This window comes from Coloeus monedula (assembly GCF_965178545.1).
Source record: "Coloeus monedula genome assembly, chromosome: 2".
NCBI classification, from domain to species: domain Eukaryota; kingdom Metazoa; phylum Chordata; class Aves; order Passeriformes; family Corvidae; genus Coloeus; species Coloeus monedula.
In genome coordinates, this window is record NC_138782.1 from 37,297,013 (window position 1) to 37,322,797 (window position 25,785).

The 25,785-nt window shown below is 43.2% G+C and overlaps 1 protein-coding gene across 1 annotated transcript; it reads right to left on the reverse strand.

Moving 5' to 3' along the window:
* Positions 1-2,789: 2,789 nt before the first annotated feature.
* SRD5A2 (steroid 5 alpha-reductase 2) lies at positions 2,790-24,484 on the reverse strand (the record flags this gene model as incomplete). The annotated part of the gene is made up of 5 exons (XM_082303264.1): positions 24,112-24,484; positions 6,399-6,562; positions 4,550-4,651; positions 3,421-3,571; positions 2,790-2,856 (listed from the first exon to the last, which is right to left on the reverse strand). The coding sequence occupies exons 1-5, from the start codon at positions 24,393-24,395 to the stop codon at positions 2,790-2,792; spliced, it is 768 nt and encodes a 255-aa protein (XP_082159390.1). The 5' UTR covers positions 24,396-24,484.
* Positions 24,485-25,785: the final 1,301 nt, after the last annotated feature.

Consider the following 25,785-nt stretch of genomic DNA (forward strand, 5'->3'; position numbering starts at 1 on the left):
AGAGCAGCAGCATTAAGAGCTGTTCTGAGGGAGGCTTTCTCCAGGCGAACAGCACCCAAACATAAATGTTCCTCAAAGATTAATGAAGACTGTGATGTGAATGATGGAAGGAAACCAAACAGAAAAACAGCATTGCAAAAGGGGGGTGGGGGAACAAATGAGCTATTATTTAAAATGCTTACCAGCAGAGGACACACCTGTTGGGTTTTGGCAGAACAAAAGGGCACTGCAAAGAAAGTCAGAGAAGTGCTGCTTTGCAAAATATTCTACAGTCAGCTCTGAAATAGTATGTGTACATAACTTCCAGAGGCTTGAGCAGAAGGATATGAAAATGTCTGCTGCATTTTCTCCCACAGACAAGGGGAATATATTTTTCCTTATAAAAGTGAGGGATTATGAAAGAAATTTCTCAGGAGGTGTGCTGCCCTGGTGCACTTCCACAGGGGACCTCCACATGGGGGCACCCTGTGTCTCCTCTCCGTGACAATTAACTGCAATCATTGCTTATAGGGAGTTTAAAGCACATGTGTCTCACTCCTGCTGTCCAAAAATGCCACAGGACTGGGCAGAAGGAAATTGTGCTCCTTTCCTTCCTGCAACCAACCTTTTTCCATGCAACATGTCTAAGGCCCATGACAGAGAGGATGGAGTCACTTCTGCAAGGCATCCAGCACCTGGAGGCACCCTGAGCTCAGCAAGTGCACAGGTCCCAGGCTGTGGGGGCCTCCAGCCTGTAGGCAGGTATCTCCTACCTTGGACCAGCACCGGTTCTCCCACTCTGACCCCCAGCTCTGTGCAGTGGTATCTGGGACTGACAGTGGCAGTAACAGTCTATCAGGTGCACATATTAAGCAAGACAAAATAAATGCAGGAAACAGTCCTGTTCAGATTTGAGGGGTAGATGAGGGGGACAGAGAAGTCTGCACAAGTCCTGTTCTAGTCAAAAGGGTGAGGCAGAGCATGGTCCCTGCTCTCCCCCAGCTCAGAAATAGATGGAGAAGACAGCAGCTAGGAACAGTGGCACTCACGGACCATTTGCTCTCTCATCACTTGTGAGGCTTTGGAGGGAAAAATTGCAAGGAGGAATCATCAAGGAGGATATGCTGAGGGAAGGAGCTCTGGGGAGCATGGCTGCTGCTCACAGTCAGCATCCACTCCCTGGGGAAGAGGCCATACCCTCCAACCTGGTATGCTCATTTCCTCCAGCCTTGCTTTAAATAAGGTAACCAAAGGAAAACAAGTTTGCGGTGCTAATGTAGAAACTCTCATCCCATGCAGCAGCAATTCTACTTGCATCTCATTTTCTCTCTCCCTCACCTTTGCCTACACTTGGCAAAGGTCTGGCTCTCCTGTGGGCTGTAGAGGGACGGTATGGTGGGACCCAGCCTCAGCTGGCTGCTCTGCTCTGTGGTAAAGACAATTAATAATATCAGTGAAGAAGGGAGGGTTTGTCCACAGGGAGGAAGCCAGTGTGAGCAGAACTTGGTAAGCAATGTCACAGAGACTTGTTTCTGCAAACAGTAAATTATAGGCTAACATAGCTCCATGTTTCATATAAATTTTATTGTGTTTTGGAGAAAATTGCATACAATCAATCAGGTTACTCCAGCAGCAGGTAGTATGCTTCATGTGTGTAGTCTGGTCTTTTTCTTTTCAGCTGCTCAGCATAATTCTTAGCAGGATTTTATGCTCTAAAGGGTAGCTAAAACTATCAGCATCCAAGAGGACATCTCTTCCTATTGAGGTTAATGACACTTTTTGGAAAATTCCTAACTACCCTGAAATTAGGAAGGGGTATTCTGTTTTTCTGTAAAAATTCAATAATATCTCTGCATCATTTCCTAATAAGAGTATCTGAAAATATTCTCCATAGACAAAATGTACTTCCAGTGTCAGAGAACATTTTCTTCAACACAGAGCTTTATATTTGTTTTAGTTTTTGTCATACATCACCATCTCAAATCTTTTTATGAACAACAACTGAGTGGTTTTGAGTGGCAAAATTTTTATTCTGAAAAACAGATCTGGATTTGCAAGACAAAATAAATGCTAATGGAGCTGCAATTGCTATAACAAAGTACATTTAAAAAACAGACCCTGATGGCTGAAGATTAATCATCAGACAGTGAGGAAAGTATTGCTCAAGGAAGGAACACAGACATCATGCTTGTGAGTGCCAGCTTCCATCTCCATGTACCTCACCTCACCTCTGTGCCATGGCACACTGCTCCCAGCCTTGTGCCAGCACAAATTCCCTCGTTACATGGTGTTTCTGGGAGTTGGCTTTTAGATGAAAAACAATGGGCTGAGTAATTTTTCGGGGCAAATGAGACCCCCCTCTCTGGTTTAAAGTGTGGCAACATGTAGGGTACTGCCAGCAGAGCGAGGGCACGTGCTACAGCATGGAGGCAGGAAGAAGCAGTAGCAGAAGTGCTATAAATTGGAGTGGCTGCTGAAAACTTTCTCCAGAGTAATGGGCTTACTTTCTACTTTTCTGCAACAACATTTAGCCAATTTTTCTCTCTGATGTCAATGCACTTACATATTTATTTTCCATCGATAGAGCTGAACTGAGAAGCAGATATGTTTCTTGGGGAGTTCTTTTGCCCACAACTATCTACAATTTCCCCTCTAAATAAAAACAAGAACTTCCATTCCGAGTTACCGTCTTGTCTGTTACAGTCCTGGGTTATCATCTATACAATTAATTATAGTCAGACCTAGCATTAAAACTGGGAATTGAAAAAAAAATCCTATAAAAACAAAACAAAGAGTCCATATTTCAGTCATTAAAAAATAAAAGGAATCAAGGCTTTCCTTGATTTTGGATAGTCCGTAAATGTCTTGAGATAGTACCTGAAAGAAAATAAGCAGACAGTGAACCTGCATACATAGAGGGAAACTGCACAGTTTCAATACAGCTCTGCTGGGGAACCTTAAAACTGTTCCAAACTGCCTTGCTTTGTTATCTCGGTGTGTTACTCTGCAAAAGAGCAGTTCAGAAACGATTTACACCTGGTTATTTAATTAACTGATAATACTGTTAGGGTTCTAACAGGCCTAAAGTAGAAATTTTAGGAATTCAGAGCAGGGGACTATATCTACTCCAAAGGACTGCAGAGGTTGCAAGGGAAACCCTAGGAAAGGCTCACATTTATGAGGCTCAGTAAAAAGAGGCTTTAACACAGCGGAAGCAGTGATGCAGCTCACTTAAATGACACGTCAGATTAAATGACAGGCCAGGCCCACTTGACAGGGGCTCCAGCTGACTGCCTGTCTTACACAAATAAGCCAGTACACCTCCTGTACATAGTATTAGATGTCAGTTTTATCCCAAAGCCTGGCTCTGCTCTCCCCTGGCATTTTGCAAACTGCCTTCCAAGAGGAAGCAGCAGCATATGGCAAGGAACAGTTTGATACCTGTGATGATGATAAGCACGTGGACCAATGCAGCAAAGAGTGAAAAAGGCAAAGGCGAAGGCTGGTAAGGACCAGGTTGCAATGGCAAAACCAAACCATTCCACAATTTCTCCAAAGTAGTTGGCTCCAGAAACATAGGTAAACAATCCCCCTGCAGCAACAGACAAAATATTTAATTTTTACAGTCATCTCCTGCACATGGAAGGTTTTTTCACATAAAGTCAGCAGCAGAATACATTCCCTTTCTTATTCAGAGCCCATATCAGCAACCTAAGCGCACTTCCCTGAAGCCAGTGGAGCCATGCCAAAGGGGGATCTTGCTCAAAATTCTCGTATGAATACAAGAATCAAGGATGATTCTGACTCAGAGGCTTCCAGCTTTCACAATAATTTATTTTCATTTGGAAAATAACTGAAGAAAGACCATTTTTAGATTTAAATTACAATAATTAACATTAGTAAATTCTTCGTATGCCCTAAAAATATTTTTCAACTTCACTACCTTTGGGGAATGCAAAATCTGGATCTCAGTTTTTCGCAACATTTACAAGAGGCAGGTAAGTATTGAAGGTGAGAAACTCTGGAAGAGGCATATCACCGTCCATAACAAGCCAGCACAAGGAGTCAACACCAAGCCCAAGAAATTCTTGGATCCCCATCCATATTGCTCTACAGAGCTAGACATTTCCTGGAAAGACAATTCAGCACCTTGCACCCTTGGTGTTACTGTTTTCCCCTAAAGTTTACACTTTGAATCCACCTTTTGCACAGTAAGAAGTCCACTACTACTTCTTTCTGGGCAAGGAGAAGACTATTTCCTTCTTTGCAGCTGCCTTTTACAAAGTAAAAATCCTCTTCCTGTGTCCCACTTCAATCTTCTCTGAATTACCAGCCCATTTCCTAAAACCTCTCCTCACAGTTCATGTTTTCCAGATACTGTTGCTGCTTCCCTTGGACTGTCTGCAGCCAGCTCACACCAATCCCTGCAGCTGAGAGGGGCACCTGAACCAAGTACCTGTGCAAGACCAGCTTCTCTGCTATTATTGTCGCTCTCCTGTGAATTCAGTCAGAAAACAGTATCTATTTTGTTGTTCTACTTCCTTCAAGGAAGTGGGGGATAAGAATATACCTTGAGGAATCTTGTAAGTGACTTCCCCGGGTTTCCTCAGCTGACGCAGCAGGAGATCACTGTGAATGTTGATTCCCATTCCCAGCAGAAATAAGAGGAGGCCTGAGAAACCAACAAGAAATGGATTAGAAAGACAGCTCTGTCTAGACATCCCTACTCAAGCTCATGAGTGAGGTTTGTCTTTGCAACAGACAGATAGGGTCATAATGTGAGGTGGGTGGATTCTTTTTGAAGTCAGATGATGCATTGCTACCAAGAAAGCTTCTGAACAGGGGCAGCAGAGGTGACTGTGACACCAGAGCGCTTTCAGCTGTACTTCCCAGGTGGCCATAGTCACCATTTATTGAACTCTCAGGGGGGACACAAAGTACCCGTGGACACTGCTGTCTGATGACTACCGGCCACAGCTGTGGACATTACTGCAGAGTAACCACTGAGCTGTGGGCAAGTACCAATAATCGCATTTTACTGCTGGGAAAAGAGGAACGCAGAGACACAAACTTATCCAGCACCTCTCTGTGGCCGGGAAAGGGACCTACATCTCAGCACCTCTCAGTCCACTGTCAGTGAGGCTGCTTGGACAGAGCTATGGGCGTGGATGGAAAGCAGGTACTCGCTGAAGGATGCTAACGTTATCTGGCCAGACTGATTCATTGACCAGATTCCATTTAATTGAAAAACTAGGGCCATTGGATTGAGAAACTCTGCAGGTTACTTGCCCTACATTTCATGCCACGTTGGACACTGAGAAAACCACCTCTGACAATGACTGGAAAGCAAGAAAAATAGTGTGTGCACTACAATGTATAGATAAAAGACTAAATACTGATAAAGCCTCAACACTTCCAGTAGTAACAGAAAGTTGGTAAGAGTCTGTAGAGGAAGAATATACTGTTTGTTTTTTCTTTAATATTTCAAACAGTGCTAATGCTGATTTTCTTTTTCCTTTTTTTTCCACATTAAATATATATTTTATTTATCATGCAAATTAAGTGATGTGGTGTTTTCTTTGTTGGGTATGGGAGGTCTTTCTAAACAATGTCCAGAATTTTTAATATGTGATGCTGTCTGAAAAGACTGAACTTTCATCCATGGTCTGAAACATGGTTAGTTTGTACTTGTCTTATCCAAAACATTTCCTCTAACCTCCACATTAATCCTCATTTCTATGTTTACATTTAAAAAACACTGTCTACAGTACCAAATCTGTAATGCCATCCAACTGCTCTTGTTCAGTTATTCTCTGAGGGATTTTACAGGGTGAAATTCAGCTAGGCTATTAAGTTACAGAATATAAAGGAATCGTATTAACATACAACCAGACTGTGCGTGATCTCTAATCTTCCCCTGTGCCTTACCTGAGAAAAAAGAGCTCTTTGTCCCTAAAGCCTCATTCATGCTGGGGTTTTGCCCTCCTTTTCTCTCCCACTCAGAATAGCTGCATCAAGTGCAAAGCTCCCTGGCAGGGAAGAGAAAGCCACAGCTTGCTCTTGCACACAGCCACTGCTGGGTGCACGCTTCTGGCTGAGCAAGGGCACAGCCCCATGCACCTGGGGCCTGAGATTGCATCTCCATGGCCTCTAGCAGCAGGAGGCTCTGGAGTGGTGTCAGTAAAACAAGACTTGTGATTTGAGACTAACACATCATATACCTTCAAAGGTGGCTGCCTAGCAGAAAAAAAAAAGGTTGCTGCACATTTACTTGTTTTATCTGGGCCAGCAGGCAGGAATTATGCTGATTTCCATCACAACAGATTTGACTCACATGTTCACTGAAGATTAAGACATAATTCAAAATGCTTACAAATTGCTTGGAGATTAGATCTTGAGAATCCTGCAGCTGTAATTACCTGATGTAAATCTGATGTCGGTGCACCAATCGTTTGGATATTCAGCGCAGTAAATCAGGTAGTACCCCTGGAGGAAGCCATTATAGATACAGAATAACATGCCAAAGAAAAGCAATTGCAGTGGGAAAGGTCTGCCTCTAGTGAAGAAAGGGTAAATAAATGTCCTAAGGTAGATAAGAAAACAGAGTCAGCACATTGCTCATGATAACATTGTATTTGCAATTTCTCTGCTGTAGGGAAAAAAACTTGAACAAAGCGCAAAATAGAAAATAGGTCAATAAAGACAAAAAAAATTGAAAAGAACTGCAGCAATATAAGATCAGTTATTAATGGGAACATGAAGTACTGCAGATACGTGTCTTTTTCTGGTCCTTCAGGACTGCACACAAGGTGGGAAATTAGTAAGCTCATCCAGATTCACTGATGCTTTGAGAATGTCTCTGTATCTTTCTCCACGCTTTTTGGTGAAAATGAGGAATTTGTGCCCACAAACATTTTCATTTTAAGACATGATTTAATGCTCTGGTGGGCCAAGTGAAGATTGGTTGCTGTGGAGGGACAGGGGCACAATGATGTTCAGACATCACTGATGTTTGTGAGGGGCAGTACCAATTGCAATATTGATTCTCCAAACAAGCAATACTATGCCATGAGCATCAAGGAGGAGCTTCGTTATGGAGAAGACATTCCTGATCCCACTACAAGACCAATGCCTGAGGGCTTGAACCCATGGTGGCAGAGAGAGTAGAAGGTAGTGTTGACACCCCTTTGGCTCTCTTACCCCCTGCAGTATAGAGCTTAAGATGCAATTCCCTTTCCCAGCCTCTCCCTCTTCACTCAGAAAGAGAACCCTATGCATCTCTAACTCATAGAAGCTCTGCCCTGCTCTGCTTGGACACTTTGATGTAGAGGCAGAGCAATGCTTTTGCCTGCTTGGGGAGCTGCTTTGCCTCCAGTCCCTGCCTCCCTTCCATGCTTTCAAACTTTTCTTTAAAATAAGAAGAGCCAAAGCCCTAAGTTTAATATGCTAAACACCAAGATTTCCATGCAGCTACAGCACCTAGGTCTTTCTTAGACAAAAGCTGTGCTAACAGTAGCATTAACATCTGTGGGAGCAAATAATTGGTGCTTGTACAGTTTTAATTTTTATATATGTTTGCTTCAGGTGGGAGTGTCCCTCTTGACATTTTGGACAATCCACATCATCCCTGGGAGGGTAAAACAAAGACGTTATATTCGTATTTAGTAAGTGCTTTCTTACCTGGCCAATTAGGTTCTGTAAATGGTAACATCTACACTCTTAGTTTCTTTCTTTTGCCCTCTTGGCCTTTGGATGTTGCTCATCATACCAGTATATAAGCATTGCTAATAAGTAATTCACATCCCATGTTGCCAGTGTCAATTTAAGCAAGATGAGGCATAAAATGTCATAATATTATAAATCTAGATTAAATCATACTATGTCTGCAAGTGAGTAAGCAGAGTACAAGCAGCAACATGTTAATGTATTCACTGCTTTCCAAAGCAAGGTAAGACAGATTTCCAGCAATTAAGGCAGCTGTGATGCAAAAATGCTCAATATTTCTAAATATAGAGACACATAAGGGGTATGGAAAATATTCTTCAGATAGTGGTATCACAGTTGTCATATTTATTACAGAAGAAAGGAATGCTCTTTGGAGTAATGTTACCAATAATCACTGGGTTTGCCCTTTGGGAATGTGATGCTGCAGCTGTGAGTAGGCGAGGCCAGCTTTAGCATTCTGATCGGCTGTTGAAGTCATATTGACGAATTGGACCTGAACAGTTACTAGAAAAAGTGTGAAACTTGCAAATGAAGGCTCAGAGACAGCAAATTGTATAGAAGAGGGAATGATGCAAACCACACAAAGTGAGTTTAGGAGGTGAATTTATACAGCAGATTTGAGTAGGACTGGTGCTGCTTTGTCCTTGGTCAAAACCAGTTAGGTTTAAGAGACTGAGTTTTTACAGCTGATGCAAACAGAAGTTTCTCAGGTCCCAGAAAAGCTGATTGTTTCCATGATGCTTCCTGATGCTGCTGTTGCAGGATAGAGGTTATAGGCCCTTGAAAGGTGGTTTATCCTGCAGTAACAGGAGGTCACAGACCTCTCTAGCATGGAGTGGATGCAGGACAGAAAGAATCTGCCATACAAAGTAAAAGTACAGTGGCAGGGGAGCCAGGAGGCATCAGCTTTGTTTAGTTGTTGAGGCAGTAAAATCCTGGTATCACTGTAGTCCTGCTTCATAGCAGTTTGGACAATCCAAGTCAGGATTTCATCCAAGAATCTTTGTTGTGGAATATGTTCCCAAAGGATATCTCCGTGGGTCTGCAAAACCAGAGGCCAGATTCAGTTCTCTGTATAAGAACAATGCCCTGAGTATTTATTTTACTACAGCACTTGTCAGGTTGTACTACATGGCTAGTTGAGGGTGCACAAACTATTCCTGATGAGATTTGAAAAATCAACAGACATAAAGCGGGAGCATTTAATAGGTTTAAATATTCCATGGAAGAGTCTGCAACTCTGCTGGAACTATTTTGCAGTGTAAAAATCAAAGAGGGCCTGAAGACCACCATTTTAGAATAACAAACAAATCTGGCCTTTTAGTTTTAGTCCAATGACAAATTTGACCTTTTACTTTCAGTGCAGTATTGATGACTAATTCATTACTCCTTTATTATCTTTACCAGCCAAAGGCACTGCATCTGACTAAACCATTGCCAACAGCTTCTTTTTCAATGAATGAATAATGAATTATTCATTTTCTTCCCCATCATTTATTTTCCAAAAGAGCAGGTTTTGAAGAGAAAATCATTTGTCGTTGCATCAATTTTCATCTTAAAGGTATTAGTCCAGCTCTTGAAAACTCGGGAGACCCTCACCTAAACCAAGGGAGAGTAGTATGTGTTTGCTCTTCTTTCCAAAGAAGGTGGAAATCTTTTCACATATGTTATTATAATGCACTAAGAGTAGGTTGTTAGTCCTCCAACAGCTTGTCAGTCAGAGATGTTTATGCTCCTGCTGTGTCTTCTCCTCTCCAGGGCCTAGATGCAGTAGGTCAGACAGTAGCAGCTCATTTTTCACTCTGGAAACTCAGGGTGTTTTACACCTGGGGCAACTGAGTCAAGGGCACCGAGGATGGGGCACACCTGGCTCCCTCTGAGACTCTGGGTCGCCAGCCTCCTGCTGTGTCTGCCCATCTATGCCTCTGCCCCCGGGCCTTCTTCTGGGTTTAACCAGGATGAACAAAGGACTGGGAATCAGAAAGATTGCAAGGTGGGCGGGGCTGATGTGGTGCTTTTCTCCTTGAAGGCAGGTGCTGGCCATAACCCACCTTTGTCCTACTCATGCTGGACCATGGTCTGAATGCCCTGGCCCATCCCCTGTGATCCTGGCCAGCCTCCAGAAGAGAGCTATGGACTTCTCCTGACCAGGAATGCTCTGAGTCCCTGCAGGGATATTTTGTACTCCTTGGACAATGTGGGGCAGGGCTTGCCCTGAATCCCTGGTGAGGATGAACCAACATGCCAAACAGTGCCTGAGAACCACTTCCCCACAGTCTGGGCTCCACATGCTCTGGTTCCTCTTGTCCCACCCAGACATACAAAAGGTGAGGAGGACTGGTGGCTGAGGTCAGGGCAGGCAGCCAGGCCCTCCCATGAGGGTGATTCCCTCAGGGCCCTCCAAGCTCACTGAAAACACTCCACAGACTGGAGTTGTGCAGTTGCTGCAGAGGTCATGCAGTAGGTGAGACACCCTGCTCCATCGAGGGCCCATGTTTCAGTCCCTTTTCTCACTCCCTGAAAACTCCTTGCTGAGATGCTGTCTGGAGTTCTCACCCCATTATTGGTACCTTCTCAAACAAAGACCTCTCTAAGTCAGAGGACAGCTCTCTAGACTGCTGCACCTCCTTCCTTATGGGGGTGTTTTCATTTTCTTATTTGTACAAATACAGGTATCTCAGGTGATAAGAGAAACTATGTGATTTGTGTTACACTAACTACTGACCAGTCAGACATGAAAGGATTTGCCTGCTATCAAACCATGGATTTACTTTCAGTCTGCCTTGTGCACAGATTGCAAAGATTGGTGTCCAAACCTGGGGAGATTACACAGACCAGTTCTATTTGCGCCAACAATTAACATCATAGGAGTCTTTGCCATAGATTGTCACTGGAATCACATCACCAGGGGACTGCTGGCACCCTTGGCATACCTGACCACTTGGACAAAGGCTCAAGTTGTTCACAGACATGATGGACTTTTATTTGGGGTGGCTGTGATGCCGTAAGCAAAGCCTCTAATTATTCTGGAGAGTTATGGATGTCAAATTACGTGTCCCAAAGACATCTGCTGTTGAAGTCTGCACGTATTTTCTGAGCCCCATTCTGTATGTTATTTGTGAATTGCACTCTGAGGTAATTTTAAACTTTTACAATTTTTGAGTTGTGTTACACTAATTCTCATTGAATATTTATAGGAGAAAACTGTCAAGTCCACACCAGTACACAATCTGGCACCTAATTTTTCTGTGACCAATTAAAAATTTTCAGTTACCCCAGACTGGGTTTAAACAAATGTAATGGGTAAATGTTCAGTTCTGGGCAGCAGGTTAATTTGCTATCAGTTTAAAGGGAACGTAAAACAAAAGACTCCAAAATACTTCCAAAAGTGAAATGAAGCATTTTAACCTTCCTTCATTATGATATCTACAGATGCCCCAGCATCACAATGCAGATAGAACCTCCTCACCTATCATATTCCTTCCTCAAACATCCTACCCTGAGATGCTTTGCCCTTCCCTTCCCCACTTACTCTGCAACAGCCTGAGAAGGTCATCAGCCAGGAATATTCGGACAAAAAGTAAGTTATTAGCAGCTATTTGTACTGTGCAGGGTGGACCGTGTCCCTTTTATTAGGGTCTGCACAGTGAGACATGCTCTGTCACAGACTCGGGAACAAAATCTGGGCTACACGCAGGTGACGCACCAGCAGTGCCGGCAGGCAGGAATCACGGACTGCCCATTAAGCCTCTGGCAACACCCACTGCAGCTGTAGGACAGACAGTAGGTCTCATCTCCTGTATTGCTGTTGTATTCCATCTCCTGATGTAAGGAAGCCATAAGTTCAGGAGCTGAGCTCTTTTTCTGGAGCTGATGTCCAGCTACAGCTGCCTGAGGAGCCACCAGTTTGAGGGATGTGTAGTGGCTGTGTTTGCCACTGGGTGACCCCAGCTGCAGGGCACATCTTCCTAGTGGGGGCAGGAATGTTCCTCATTCCTGCATCACTGGGACAATGTGAAACCATCAGATAACTGTAATCACTTCCTGAACCGTGGCCCAGTTTGTATGTTCATCTTAAATCATTGAACAGAGTCAGTGAGGGGAGCAAGAGAACTACCTTTTTATTTTAATCATGAAGATTTATTTATCTAGTGATGACAAAAACAAAGTTGGAATGAGGTCTCCTTTCCAAGAGAGCAATATTTTTCCACATGCAAAATACCCTGCTTCCATGTTCCTGTAAAGATCTTTGAACAAACTTTTGATGGCTATAATTCAAGGAACAAGAAAGATATATTATTTAAAATCTTATGATTCAGCTGTATAAAATGATACTAAACCTACCATATCAGGTTCATTTCTGAGGGTACTGTCTAAAAAAATTGGCTCAATCTACAACCCTTGGGATGTTTGTGTTTCGCTTCCAAGATTCATCCAACCTGAAGCCTGTTTGTAGGGACAGTCTTTCCATGTGGTCTCTTAGTATGAGGTCCAGGGCTGGATGAAGACTTCTGGCAGGAGCAAACTCATCTTTCTTGGGCAAGAGATAGAGGCACACATCTAATCAGGGGATGGGAGAAGGACTGAGGAAACCCTGAGACAGAGGGCACCATAATTGGGTTTCAAGGAGTTCCTGAGAAGAAGGTCAATGAGAAAGAGAATGTCTGGGCAGCACTGATTTAATGCCAAAAGCATCAGAAATGCAGTAGGATTCAGTGGCAAAATGAGAAGAGACTTGTAAGAGACTGCCATACTGAACCATGGGGGCTGCTGAATTTATATTGAAGATTAATAAGAATAAACTTACTTGAGGTAAAAAATAACACACAATACTAGAAAATAATTTATTTGGGAGAGCTGAATAGCTGTGATCAACAGTTGTCATAACACTGAGAGGAAGTTAGTGTGAATGCAATGAAATTTCTGTTAAAGGCAATATAGAAAAAAACCACTCAAGTAAAGAGATTGGTAGGACTGAGAGAAGGCGGATAATCAGAAATTACAGACAAAGGCAGGTTCTTTAATAAAGAGAAGACAAAGGTTTGGAATTAATATTAATTTTTATATTTCAGGGGATAAATTATATTCCATTGAAGAGAGGCAGAAAGTAGCAGCTGCTGAGGACAATTGACCATCATTTACTGCATTTTGTTTTGAATGATCTGACACTGGCTTCTGCCAAGACAGACTGCTGACTGTGAAGGACCTCTGCTCTAATCCAGCGTGATGCCTTCAGGGTTTCATAATGTCTCATGACTCATCTAACATTTTATACAAACTGAACATCTCAAAGATGATAAACTCCCTAGAATAGATTAGCAGTTGCTTAACACCAGCATTTATGAGTAAAGCTCCAGAGTGGTACTTGCTGTGCCAGGAAGGCTGACACCATGGATGACAGCACTTGCAGAACAGTCAAAGGAATCAGCAACTGCACTTGACTTGCAGCCACAGAGCTAAATACAGATTTCAGATTGAAACCTTGGTGGCAGGTCAGAATAGCTCAATTGCTTGCAACTGCATTTGAATAAAGGGGGGTTATAGGAAAAAATATTTTCAGAAGTATGTATATCTGATGGGAAAGGCTAAAAATAAAGTGCTGCTTCTACATCACTGTCAGTCATTGCTGAAAAAAAAAACCAAAACCATGATGCATTTAACCTTGGATAAATTTAAGGAATCTGAGCTGTTTAACACTCAGTTCCAAAATTATAAACACCTGAACTAGTCATTCTGACCATCTAGAACTAGTCAGTAATGCCTCATTGATTGATATAAATCTTAAGCATGCTATGCAGTTAGCAAAATAAGGATAAATACAGTTTAGGAATAAAGCTTAGTCCTCTTCACATTGCATACAGATATTATTAGACATGCTATATTTCATAAAAGTGGTTGGAAAGCAAAGGAAGAAAAAGAAAAGGAATAGGACCTTAAAAAGGGTATTTGGTTTTAATTAGTAGAGAAGAATTGTGTAGGCTTGACTGCAAGGCAAAAATTTTTGCTCTTCTAAATTCACTGCAATAGCAGCCACATTTTGAAAGTATTTTGCAATTTTGTTTATAAATTACTTCATTACTCCTCTTGGTTTTCTTCCATTATTTCTGAAAATGTCACTAGAAAATCTGGGATCTCCCAGTGACTACCAGCATCCAGACAGAACCAACAAAGGAGAATTCTTCTGGTAAAAAGGCATTGAATCATTAAAAGCGTCGATCTTTTCTCCCGGTTTTGCAGATATAGGAACAAAACACTGTACTTCAATTATTATGCATTTTGTAAAAGGACACCAAGAACAGAATTGTTGGGTTTGGTGCACCAACAAGCTGCCTCAGCAAGTCACAATCCATCAGCAAATCACACTCAGTATACATTTATACCAGCATATTCGTTTCTCAAATGTTTCCATTTTGGTATAAACACCAAATAGGTTTGAAATACTTTTAATTTAAAATATTCTTTTTTTTTTCATTTGCTATTAGCTAGCCACTTTTTTTTTTTCCTTTTCATTTGTATTGTGGAAAGGAGATCAGAATGAGCACTGAACTAAACAAAGGGAAGAATTGATTGACTGACCATAACCAAAGGCAACTGAAACAAGAGCCAGAGGAAACAGAAATTAATACCTTCTCACCATCCCTTGTCGAATTTGGCATATTTATTGGGAAGATGGGGATTTGTTTTTAAAGTACTTTTTTCTTTCATCACCAAAGAAGGTAAAGTGGAGCTAATAGTGCAAAGGAAATACATTTCTCAGACAACCCCGCCAAGTTTAGATTGCTTTCCCTAGGAAGAGCCAGAGACGTGTCTCACTTTAGTAACCCTAATCTGGGCCGAGTTTTAAAATGTGAAAGCTTTAATAATTTTTTTTTAAAAAAAAGGTCTGAAAGAGAAGCAAACAGGCAAAAAATGCCTCAATAGCATAATGTAAGTACTTTTCTTCCTCTCTGTCATTTCTCAACATTTCTTCCTCTCCTGTTCTCAGGAGCAACAGAAGTTTTATAGAGGTCCATGCATTGTCCTACCCCAGACGTGTGACAGGAGTCACTGGAAGGTTTTCTTAGGACCGCACTGTCTAGAGGTATTTCCATGTGCATCTCTAGCAGGAGACCCTGCTAACGTGACTATACTTCTTTGGGTAGCCCAGCTAACTTATTCAGAGCTCTCTGTAGTCTTCCTGCCCACCCTGAAGGGTGGCATGACAACCTAGACCAAGGAGACTTGGCTTTGTAGGAAAGTCACCCAGCCCATCTTTACAGTACATCAGAGTGCTGCAGGCTGTCACTCTGCCTCACGATCTGCATCCCTGCCTGGGAACTGATCTGCTCCTTAGCATCTCACCTAAGCTAACCCTCTTTCTCTAGCAGACAACACATCTCTTTGAAGACAGCCTTGCTAAGGTGACATTTTCCAGAGCCATCTCTAGGAGGCAGTCTCCCAGCATGGCAGGCATTGGATTAAGTTAGTCTAGCACTGTTGTAAGCAAAATGGTATCTTATGTCTGGCTAAAGCTGACTGTGGGTGTTGCTACTCTACTACATGTTTATAAAGAGTCATTAAGAAGGAGGAAGTCAAACCCAGCTTCCTTCAAACGGGACCTTTTTTCATTGTTGTTGAAGGTCACATGTGGCTACATGTTTCTAGGAATGGCGAAACTTTCTGCCCATCCTTAGGTATTAAAAGGGTAGCAACCCGTGCTTCAAAAGTTCACAGCTAGGTAGAACTTAGCTGGCTCTTAAAATAAATTTGGATCTGTAGGAAAAGATATTGGTTTTTTTCTTCTTATGAGTTGACTTTTCCCATTTTCCTGCGTGGAATATTTTAACTCAGTTTTAATTGGTTTTGTTTTGTTGAGTTTTTTAACAAAATAATCTCATTGCTATTGTTGCAACAATGAGATGTTGCAAAAATAATTAGAATGTCAGCTGAGTGGTCAGCAAAGAGTAACACAGCTCTTACATTCAAATGGGTGTAGGTATACGTGTATTTAATTATTTGACCAAATTCAGTAAGGATCACCTTACTGACCAATTCACCTGCCACATTTAAATCAATTTCTAGACTTAGAAGGACCTTTTGAGGTGTATAACTTAAGAATAATCTCTTGATTTAAGTTTGAAAGTATTTCTTTATCATAATCCATCCTGACCAAAATTACTTTCATTTTGAAGGAGATACCAAGAATATAACTTACATCAAGGGAAATATGCAATGTCTGGGATGGGCACTGATTTATAATCATACTACTAGGAGGTTATTTCACTATTTTATTTTTCTTAACTGAACACCATAAAACTGGCAAATAACCTAATTAAATAAGGTCTTGAGTACTCAGAGGGGCTTATTAAAGTGTGTCCTTTTGTCAAACAATATTTATTGGCTTGGTAAAAAAGTCCTACCTCCTCCATAATGGCTGCCTCTATTATGGTAAGAAATTGAAAAAAACCAGATTTGTGGATCTTGAAGGAGCAAGATCCATCACAAATTTCCTACTGGCCTTATACAGTGAACCTTAACACTTCTCTCTTGCTTTTTATGTCCTACTTAAGAGTAGCCCCAATAAGGGAATACTACAGACACCTTTAATTAAAACAAGTCGTTTTCTTGTTTGGTAAAAACATTACTATTTTCAAGTAAAAACTTTTATTGAAACTCCTGTATATAATTTAGGTTTTTTTCTCTCTCTGTCTCAGTATAACCCTTTACAACTCTGCTTTTCTGATATCAACAGCATGAATGTAGTAATGCACATCCAGATCTTTACATCCACACCAGTCTTACTGAGGCCCAGTGGAGTTTGGAGCTCAGAATGTTACCGTCTTGTAAGGATTTAAGCTCACAGGATAGCAAGTGTTTTAACTTCCTCAGTGGGCTCAAGCCTCACATGGGTGAGATCAGAGAAGCCCTCTTCTGCCTTGGTGATGTCCTGGTGGCTGGGACTTGGATCTCTGCCCTGGGACTGAAGTTTGGACAGTTTTCTGCAGAGCAGACTGATGGTGGACTGACACCCACCAAGGCATTTTGTATTTGACAGCAACAGTGAAGTCTCAGAGAAGGCATGAATACTCCTTTAGTGCATTTAAAGCTGCTTTCTAATAACAAAATGGCACAAACAAATTAGTAGCAGATATAAAGATACTCCTAAAAGGCATGTTGTCTTGAAAAGAAGCGAAGAAAGATGAAAGTCGTAACTTAGAAAATCCAGACCGAGAGACAAAAGGAAAAATCACATGGGTACAATTTGGTGTGGGCAAAATGACAGGTTTCTGTAATGTTAGCCACTTTCCAGTAGGAAAGGAGAGTACAGATAGGATTATTTGTGCTAATTGTTAGGAAGGCAATCAGTTAGTATTCTGAGGGCAGAATTAGGAAGATATTTCATAGCTAGAGAGGACTGCAAGGAAGCAAACTCCTCACCAGCACTGGGGACATGAGCATTTTACAATTCTGAGGCAAAGCATATAAAGGGACACTTTTGTTGGCTTTTAATACAATTACTTGAGGAACCTGAATAAAAATAGCAGTGAATCTAGTATTTTCATGGAAGAGAAGAAATTGTATACTAGCATTACTGAAATGCACTGGGATGACTGGGGAGCAAGGAATACATAGAAGAGGCAGAGCAAATGGCCAGCCTCTGTTAGGGATATCACTGACAGATCTAGAATTACTGCCAAGTCCAAACAGCAGGAGAGAGGATGCAAATGTGTTACTGGTGAAGGCCAAAAGGAATCTAGTCAGGGTCAATTCCAAAGCATCAAGGTGAAGGAAAAGAGAACAGGATTTGTTACTTGTCAAATACCTGCATATTTTTTGTTGGGAGATTAATGACAGAGGTCTCAAGAGGCCAACAGTAAAAATGCTTTTAGTTATTGACCCTTAATAATGGTGACTTTCTAAGACCAAAGGATAAAATAGCTATTTCTATGGGGGGAAAAAATAATCTCTGGATTGGATCTATTGGATCTGGTGGTTATTATCTGTTCTGGTTATATTCACTACTAGCAAGGAGAGTACCACTTAAATACATAAATATTCTTCAAACTTAATCTAATTTCTGTTTATCCACTTTATGTTTCAAAAAACATAACTAAAACTCTATATGTACCAATACAGAATACCTCTAAAAATTATGAGAAAATTAATTTATAAATGACTTACTCATTTGGAGCCTCCATCCATCTGCATTTCTCTGGAGGCTTGAGCTGCTTTTCTTATTGATCACAAGTAGGTACTCCTATTTGAAAAAAAGGCCAGTCCAGGTATGTACAGGTAAACACAGCACCTGCCTGACCAACCAGGCAGTACCGGCAGGCGCCGCATTCTGCAGTGCCAGGGGAGAGGGAGTGCCTTTTTCTTTCTCCACCCAGCTTAGTTTCAGAGAGAGGGGAACTGGCCAAAAGAAGTGTTAAAAACTTATGCAAGGATGCACTTTTCAAATGCTCCTCATTTCTCATTCTCTTGCCACCAAATTATGCATTCCCTGATCTTTTTAGAAATATCTCAATTTGTAGAAAAGTAAGTACACCAAATGGGTCACCTCCAATCAGAGCTACATCTCAAAGAGCAGCCTTACTTAATGTCTTTCAGATTCACCTCAGTGCACTTCAGAAATGAAAACAGCAGTTTGGTTTGTTAATATATCAACAGAGTAAAACAGAAAACAAAGATTTGATTGGATTTGATTGAAAACAAAGTTGCAAGAGAAGAAAATAAATAAGTAAATGTAATTCTAGGTGGTCTTTTAAACTGAAATGCCTCTTTAAATTGCTTGTGCCCCAGCTGTTAAGGGCAACACAGAAGGGGCAAATGCAGCACCCTGTCTTTTACACCTCTGTCTTCAGGATTAGCTTTATAAGTCAGAGGGACAAGGCCTTCCCTGCTGCCATTGCGCATGGTGGCATCTCCTCTGCTGCCTCAGCCCCCTGCCTTCCTCACTGGCAAAGGAAATGCAGCATTAAGATTTATATGGAATTGGATTGCAAAGGCTTCCTCTCATCGCCTCATGTTGTTTCCCACCTTTGGTTTTTGAAGTTGGACTGCGAAATGGAAAGGCAGCAAACGGGTTTCTCCCTGCCACCTGAGGGCTTCCGCTGGCATTCCCAGCACAGCCCCTCTAGCACGAAAGGCTGTAATACAAACACATTTCAAAGTAAAATACTTTGTAAGTCATTTATCACAAGAAGTGTTCCTGTACGTACATCTTACACCACTCATCATTTTCAGCTCCTAACCAGCTTTCCACAGAGATTGCATATACAGATGGCAGACTTGGCAATCCTTTCTTTTCTCACTTTCTTCTTCCTTTTCTCTTCCTTCCCACCCCATCACTTTTGGAGGCCCCTACCATCACAGAACCTACCTTGTGAAAGTGAAGGAGCTATGAGACTATTTAACACAGACGTGAAAACTCAGATTTAGATTTTTTTCAGATTCCAAATAATTCAGATTTTAAGAATGTTATCTTTAGCACCAGAGAACATTTGAATTTGATGAAATTCACCTAATAAAGTGCACATTGAGACACAAAGAGCTGGCTAAGGAGAGCAGCCAAACAGGCCGGGGGTGGGATTCCTCCCTTCCTCCTTCTCCCCTCAGCAGTAGCAGCAGCAGCCTGCCTTCAGCCCTTCCTGAAAGCCACGAAGAGAGAGGCTGCTGCCTAGCGGTGGCAGAGAAAGGCAGAAAGCATCCTGCTGTCACGGCTCACCACGGGGCATTGGACAAGCAGGATGGAGGGAAGGTCTCCTGGCTCCAGCCACCTCCCTCTTGAATCCTCTCGGGCAGCAAATCTCTGTTCTGGGCAGCACTAGGGGAGGGCTGGCTCTTTGGCCAGCAATCAGGTGACCCTCTCCTTTCTCTGCCAGCAGTGGGCTGGATGGGGCATGGCACCTGCCAGAGCTGGCTCACAAGGCTCCTGTAGGCAAGCAGAGAGGTCCTCTAAAGTCCTTGTCAATGAGGCACCATCGGCATTAACCCAGTTTCCAGAACAGGATTAGGGTGGTCCTTTCAACACTCCAGCATATTCCTTAAGAACCTGACAATAAATACAAAATTACCACTGATTAAGCTGGCTCACGGCACAAATTCTAGACAACTGTGCATATTAATGTGGGCAGGACAGCACTTCTGAGCAGTGTGCCCATGTAAAAAAGTTACTTTAAAATCAAAGAAATACAGTGACACAAACAAAAACCACTCCTAAGGAGTGATAGATTGTAACCTTGGTTACAATCCTGGTTACACCAGCTCCAGAGTGTTCTAAGTAGCGTGGAAACACAGGATGTCCCTCTATGACTCTAAACAGAAAAGCGCTTTCCCAGTCTGTAAACATCGGAGTAGCATGGGGGAACAGGAAAGCAATGCTCTCTCCAGACATGCTACTACAACTCTGGTACTGTATTATACATCACACACTGATGTCTTCATTTTAAAATGGATATAGAAAAAGAGGAGAGGGAAAAAAAGCCGCAGAAATTATCTGAGGACTGAGAGGGGGGAAAAAAGTCTTGTATTGAGGGCTGTCTGCTGTGGTCCAGTGACATTATAAATCTAGTTTAGGATATCTCAGTTCAAATAAAAAATATTGTAGCTATTTGACACCATGTCCAAAAGCAGGACAAGTTAATTATGCTGGCTTAAACCTGTTCCTAAATTTATGAAAAGGTAATTTTATCCTGACCACTTTCATGTTGGATGAAGTATCATGTGTTTGCACTACTCTAACTCGTGTCAGATCAGGTAATGTCTGTTCCCCTATAACTGGCATAAATCCACTACAAACCCATAAATTCAGCATAAATACCATATCATGTGGAGTAATTAATGCACCAGAAACACGATCATGTGCCCCTATATTATCTGGATCAAACTGATGCTGACAGAGGACTTGACAGCTCTGTAACAAGCAAATTAAAACATGATCCAGTACCGTGTAAGTGATATCATGGTAAGAAAATACTGAAGGATACTACAGAGTGCTTTAAATTAGCACAGGGTGGAGAGAAGGAGCAAGGCCCACTGGGAGAAAATCAAGACCAGTCATATTTAAGCAAGACATTTTAAACATGTTTAAGTAAGGGTAAAATGATTCAGAAGATAACACTACCAAAGAAAACGCTGGATTTCTCCACTTAAAAAATGATGGAGTTTTCGTCTTCTGGCGTCTTGAGAAGAAGACTTGAAGTTACTCTGAAATATGTGCTTCAGTCTAAAAGAAGCTACTGGGGAAACACAGCTGGCTAGAACATAAAGGAAGGTAGAATAGCTAAGCACCGTAGTCTTCTGGAAGTCTGTGTTTCTCCATTATGGAGTATAATGTCCTTCTGAGCATACCTCTAATGAAAACTTCCCTTCCTCATGTATGGTTGCTATAGTAGATGAGACAAAAGTAGGAGTTATAAAATCTTCCCCATGGAGAGAAAGAATTCATTAAATTTTGCAACACTATACAAGGAAACTGTTTCATACAAACAGAGTGGAATGCTTAAGTACAGATATCAGATTATCAGTAGTAAAAGTAGGAGTGGATTAACAAAATACATTCATAGTTAAGGGTGGAACACCTTTATTCATTTCAAAATTTTAAAGTTGGAAAATGCAGTAGGCTACATCCATTAGGTAAATGCAATTTTTATGCTTTACTCATTATCCTTGCAGGCAAGCTTAATAACAAAAGTATTTAAAACTGTTGTTAGTTTATTCCAAGTAAAGGTAATAAATTGAAAAAAACAAACAAACAAAACAAAACAAAAAAAATCAAGCTAGATCCTGACTGTTATGTCAAACTACCAAACCTCTTTTCAAACACTATATGGCAATGAAATGTTCTAATCCAGTGTGATCAGTGCCCCTTGGTAATATGATTTATCCAACATCATTTTATCGGCAAACAGCTGTAATACACAAGTGTACAAAATACATAAGTGCACTTCTTTCTACCCCATTTTCAGCACTGCAATAAGACAGCTTGCCCACCAGCCTTGTCACCAGGATGTGGTAGCACTCAGTATGGAACAGGGAAGTCTAATATCCCATGAGATACTGCCTACAAAATCCAGGAGCTGCAAGTGGGCTTAGACTGGAGCTGATGCTGGCTGGCAGAACCTGTGAATCCCTGGTGGTCAGGGATGTCTCCTCCACTGTTGTCTTCTTCCTCCAAGAACTGAATAAATCCCAAAGACTTAATCCAGATTACAGTTGTTTTGTCACTTACTGATTGCTAAGAATTTGACCCAACCTTCAGAGGGTCCAAGTATCTAAAAAGTCTAGGTAGCCAAAAAGTCGAGAAAAGAAGAAAGCTGCACAAATTCTGTTTAACTGTAAGCTATGCTAATGGCTAAAAAATTCTCTGTAACAATAAATTATCCTACCTGCTAGAAATTGTAGATAACAATTATCTGTGCTGCTTGTTAAAACTTTAATGTTATCAATAAAGTTCTAATCATAACCACAACTGTGTGCCCACAGGTCATTCTGCCAAGGATCCCTCAAAGAACCTGCCTATCCCATAGTATTGTCAGGTGAAAGCCAGAAACACTTCTATTTTGTGATTCTGCTGCTCTTTAGATAACAGTAGAGTAGTAATAGTTAATACAACATTTCAAATATTAATTGATTCAGTAGAATGTCAGAATGGCTTGTGTGAGAAGGGGCTGCAGACTGTGAGAATAATATTGAAGTAACATGCTGTATTAGAAAGAAAGGTTTTATACAGATTTGGTTGAAGTGAGGGCTTTTACTCACTTCAAAAAGTAAGTTAAAAAAAGTATACTCCAGTGACAGATGAGAAGATTCCCAAACTGTCTGGGAAAGAAAACATATGCAAACACAGTGCTTTTGCCTAAGTCCAGCAGTAAATTTGGAAAAGAAGCCAGTGGCTCAATAGATGTATGCATGCTGGTAGGGTAACATTTCTTTCAGTTGTCTAGTGGTGTTCATTGATAGTTGTGTTTCTTAAACAATCAAAATTCTTGAGAATAACAGAATACATGAAACTAAATTTTGTATAACAACATATAATCAGTATATCTAGCTTTCTGGAAGCCAAATATGTTATGGGCATGTCCTCCAGCTAACTCCTCCAGCAAACACAATGGTAGTGATAACAAATACGTGTCTAAACTAGTGTTTTAGCAGAGTAAACCATTTTCTGTTTTAAATTTCTCAACAACAGCCTAGAGTTTCTATCCCTAAACTATCTGTAGAGATACTGCAACTGGATTTTCAATATATTGATTTTGGTTGAGTAGCAAATAATAATTTCTGATCAAATATTACAAGAATGTTTTCTATTCCTATGAAGCAAACTAAGAAAACAGAAATAGGAATTGTGGTGAAAAATGGCAAATCAAGTCAAGGTTTTGCCTCAGAAATTACATAGCTCTTTCCTACATAATGGCATAACATTTTCACATGCACTTGCCACATGTGAATAAAAGCCATTTGTTTCCATAAACAGATAACCAAAACTCAAATTCCTCATAAAAGAGCTCCACAGAAAATGGAAGTGGAGCAGAAGATGGATTCTGGTGATATTCTCCAGAAACAAGTCCCACTGACTGCAGAACCAGGTGACAATTGTAGAGCTATGTCTCTTCAAAATTATCACACAGGATGAAAACTCTACTATTTTTTTTGAGCTCCTGATTAGTAAATACGGAATAAATTAGAGTTACAGCATTCGTTGATGCTGTTAAAACCAGATTTCTTAAAAGAAAAGATATTAAAAGGAAAAAAAAAAAACAAACCCTACATAAATTGGTAGTTCGATAGTGAAGTGAGAATGACGAATTGAGCCTAAAGAACCAACTTTGGTGCCGTGGCTCAGCAAGCCGGCAGCGCCTCTGTCTGCCCCGCGCTGAGGGCAGAGCCGTGCGCTGCCGCGCTGCTGTGCCTTTGCTCTCGGCCATCCTCTCGCATATTCCCACGGCTGGATTTGGCGGCCGGCGCTGCTCCCGGCGCTGCACATGCGGCGCTTCTCCTGCCCGCAACCAGCTCGTCCTATGTACCTTTACATAATATTTGGATGAGTTTAATCCAAACATTTGCTCCATCTTAGCGACATCTTCTTTTTTTTTTTCTTTTCTTTTCTTTCTTTTTTTTTTTTTCCTCCCCCTAAAAGAACAATTCAAAGCATCCATCCTTTCCCCTGCTTCAAGCACCCGAGCACCACCTGCTCCTTCCCCCGGCGGCCGCGCCGAGGCAGAGATGCCCACCGGGCCGGTCCCTACGCTTCGAGCGGAGTCCAGGGGCGCGGATGGCCAGCGGGACGCGGGAGGGAGCGATGCTGCAGCCAGGACTTGCCCCGGCCCCGCCGCCCGCCCGGCTCCGGCCGCGCCCGCTCCCGCGGCTCCCTTTGGTTTAGTTTCCCGAGGCGAGGCGGTAGGGAGCCGTGCCCGGCGGCGGTACCTGTAGAAGTAGTGCCAGCAGAAGAGGCAGCAGAGGAGGCGGCAGCCGAGCGGCTCGAGGCGCGGCGGGCTGCGCAGCGCCAGCAGCAGCGCGGGCACCAGGAAGGAGGGCAGCTCCTGCAGGAACCAGGCGCAGCGCGCCGGCAGCCGGCCCCGCGGCCGGCACAGCCGCTCCTCGTGCTTCCCGTAGCGGGACGGCACCCGCAGGTACAGCGAGAGCTGCAGCAGCGCCAGGGCGCCCAGCAGCGAGCTCAGCGCCAGCACCAGCCCGGGGAGGCACTGCATGCTCGGGGGCGGGCGGGGGCGAACGGCCCTCGGCCAGCGCCAGCCCCGGCCTTATTAGAGCCGCGGCCGTCACCCCGCCCCGCCGCGCTGCCTCCCCGCGCCCGGGCTCGTCACAGGGCGCAGCCCCTCGTGCCGGAGCGGGCGAGGCGCCCCGACCCGTCCAGTGGGGAGCTGTCCCACTCCAGCCCTCCCTCCCGTTCCATCTAGAGGGGAGCTGGCCCCCTCAATCCCTCCCTCCCGGCCGGGCCCGGCGCGTCCTCAGGAGAGCTGTCCCCCTCCACCCTTCTCTCCCGTCCCATCTAGAGGGGAGCTGTCCCCCTCTATCCCTCTCTCCTGCCCCGCCCGGAGGGAAGCTGTCCCCTTCCATCCCCGCCATCCGTCCCGCCCGCAGGGGAGCTGTCCCCCTCCATCCCTACCATACATCCCGCCCGGAGGGTAGCAGCCCCCTGTCCTTCCCTCTCTCTCTCGCCCTCTCTCTCCCGTCCCCCTCTCTCCCTCCCGTCTCCCACACTGTCGGGGTCCGCGCCGGCCCCTCCCGCCGCCGGTCCGGTTCGGTCCCTCCCGGGGGTGAGGGCAGCGGCGGTAGGCGAAGGGAGCGAGGGAGGGAGGGAGGGAAGGAGGGCCGGCGGCGGCGAGGCGGCATGGTCGGCACCGAGCGGGGGCGAGGCGGCGGCGGGGCGGGGGCGCGGCCCGGAGGTGAGCGGGGGTGACTCCCGCAGGAGGAGATCGCTGCCGGCCAGGTGGGAGAGAGCGGCGGAGTTCCCTTCCGCTGCCCCAGCGTGTCACCGTGCCCGCGGCTTGCCCGGCCATCTGTGCTGCCGGGGCTGAGCACCGCCTGGTGCCAGGCAGTGCCGCTCCACTGCCGGGTGAAGAGTAAAGGCAGAGAGATGCCGAAGATCGGATGGAAATGGGCAAATGTAGATGGTCGTGGTAGGACTAGGAAAACACAGTCCAAGACCTACGAGTCTGACAAGGCCAGGTCACGTTTGGCATAACCAGGGCGTGCTGAAACTTTTTAAGTGACCCAAGTTTTAATGAAGGTGGTCCTAATGTAAGTGCTAGATTTGGAGTGTGCTGAGAAACCCTTCAGTCTGAACAACATGAAGTAGTTTTGATAACAGTTTGCCTAAAACGACAGTCCTTTTGTTTGCCTATTTCCTCAGGGACCTTCATTTTGGTAAGAATTATCAGGATGCTGAATTATAGCAGGAGGACTAGCAGAATATTAGACTCTGTATTTTTTCTGCCCATTACAGCATATCACCTCAAGGCCATAAATTACAGTGTCATCCATGTCACTTTGCAGCTTCATTGAGAAAGCAGTTGGATGGAGCTCCACAAAGGATTGGATGCCACACAAAACTACTCTTCTGGAGCAGAGGTGGTAATT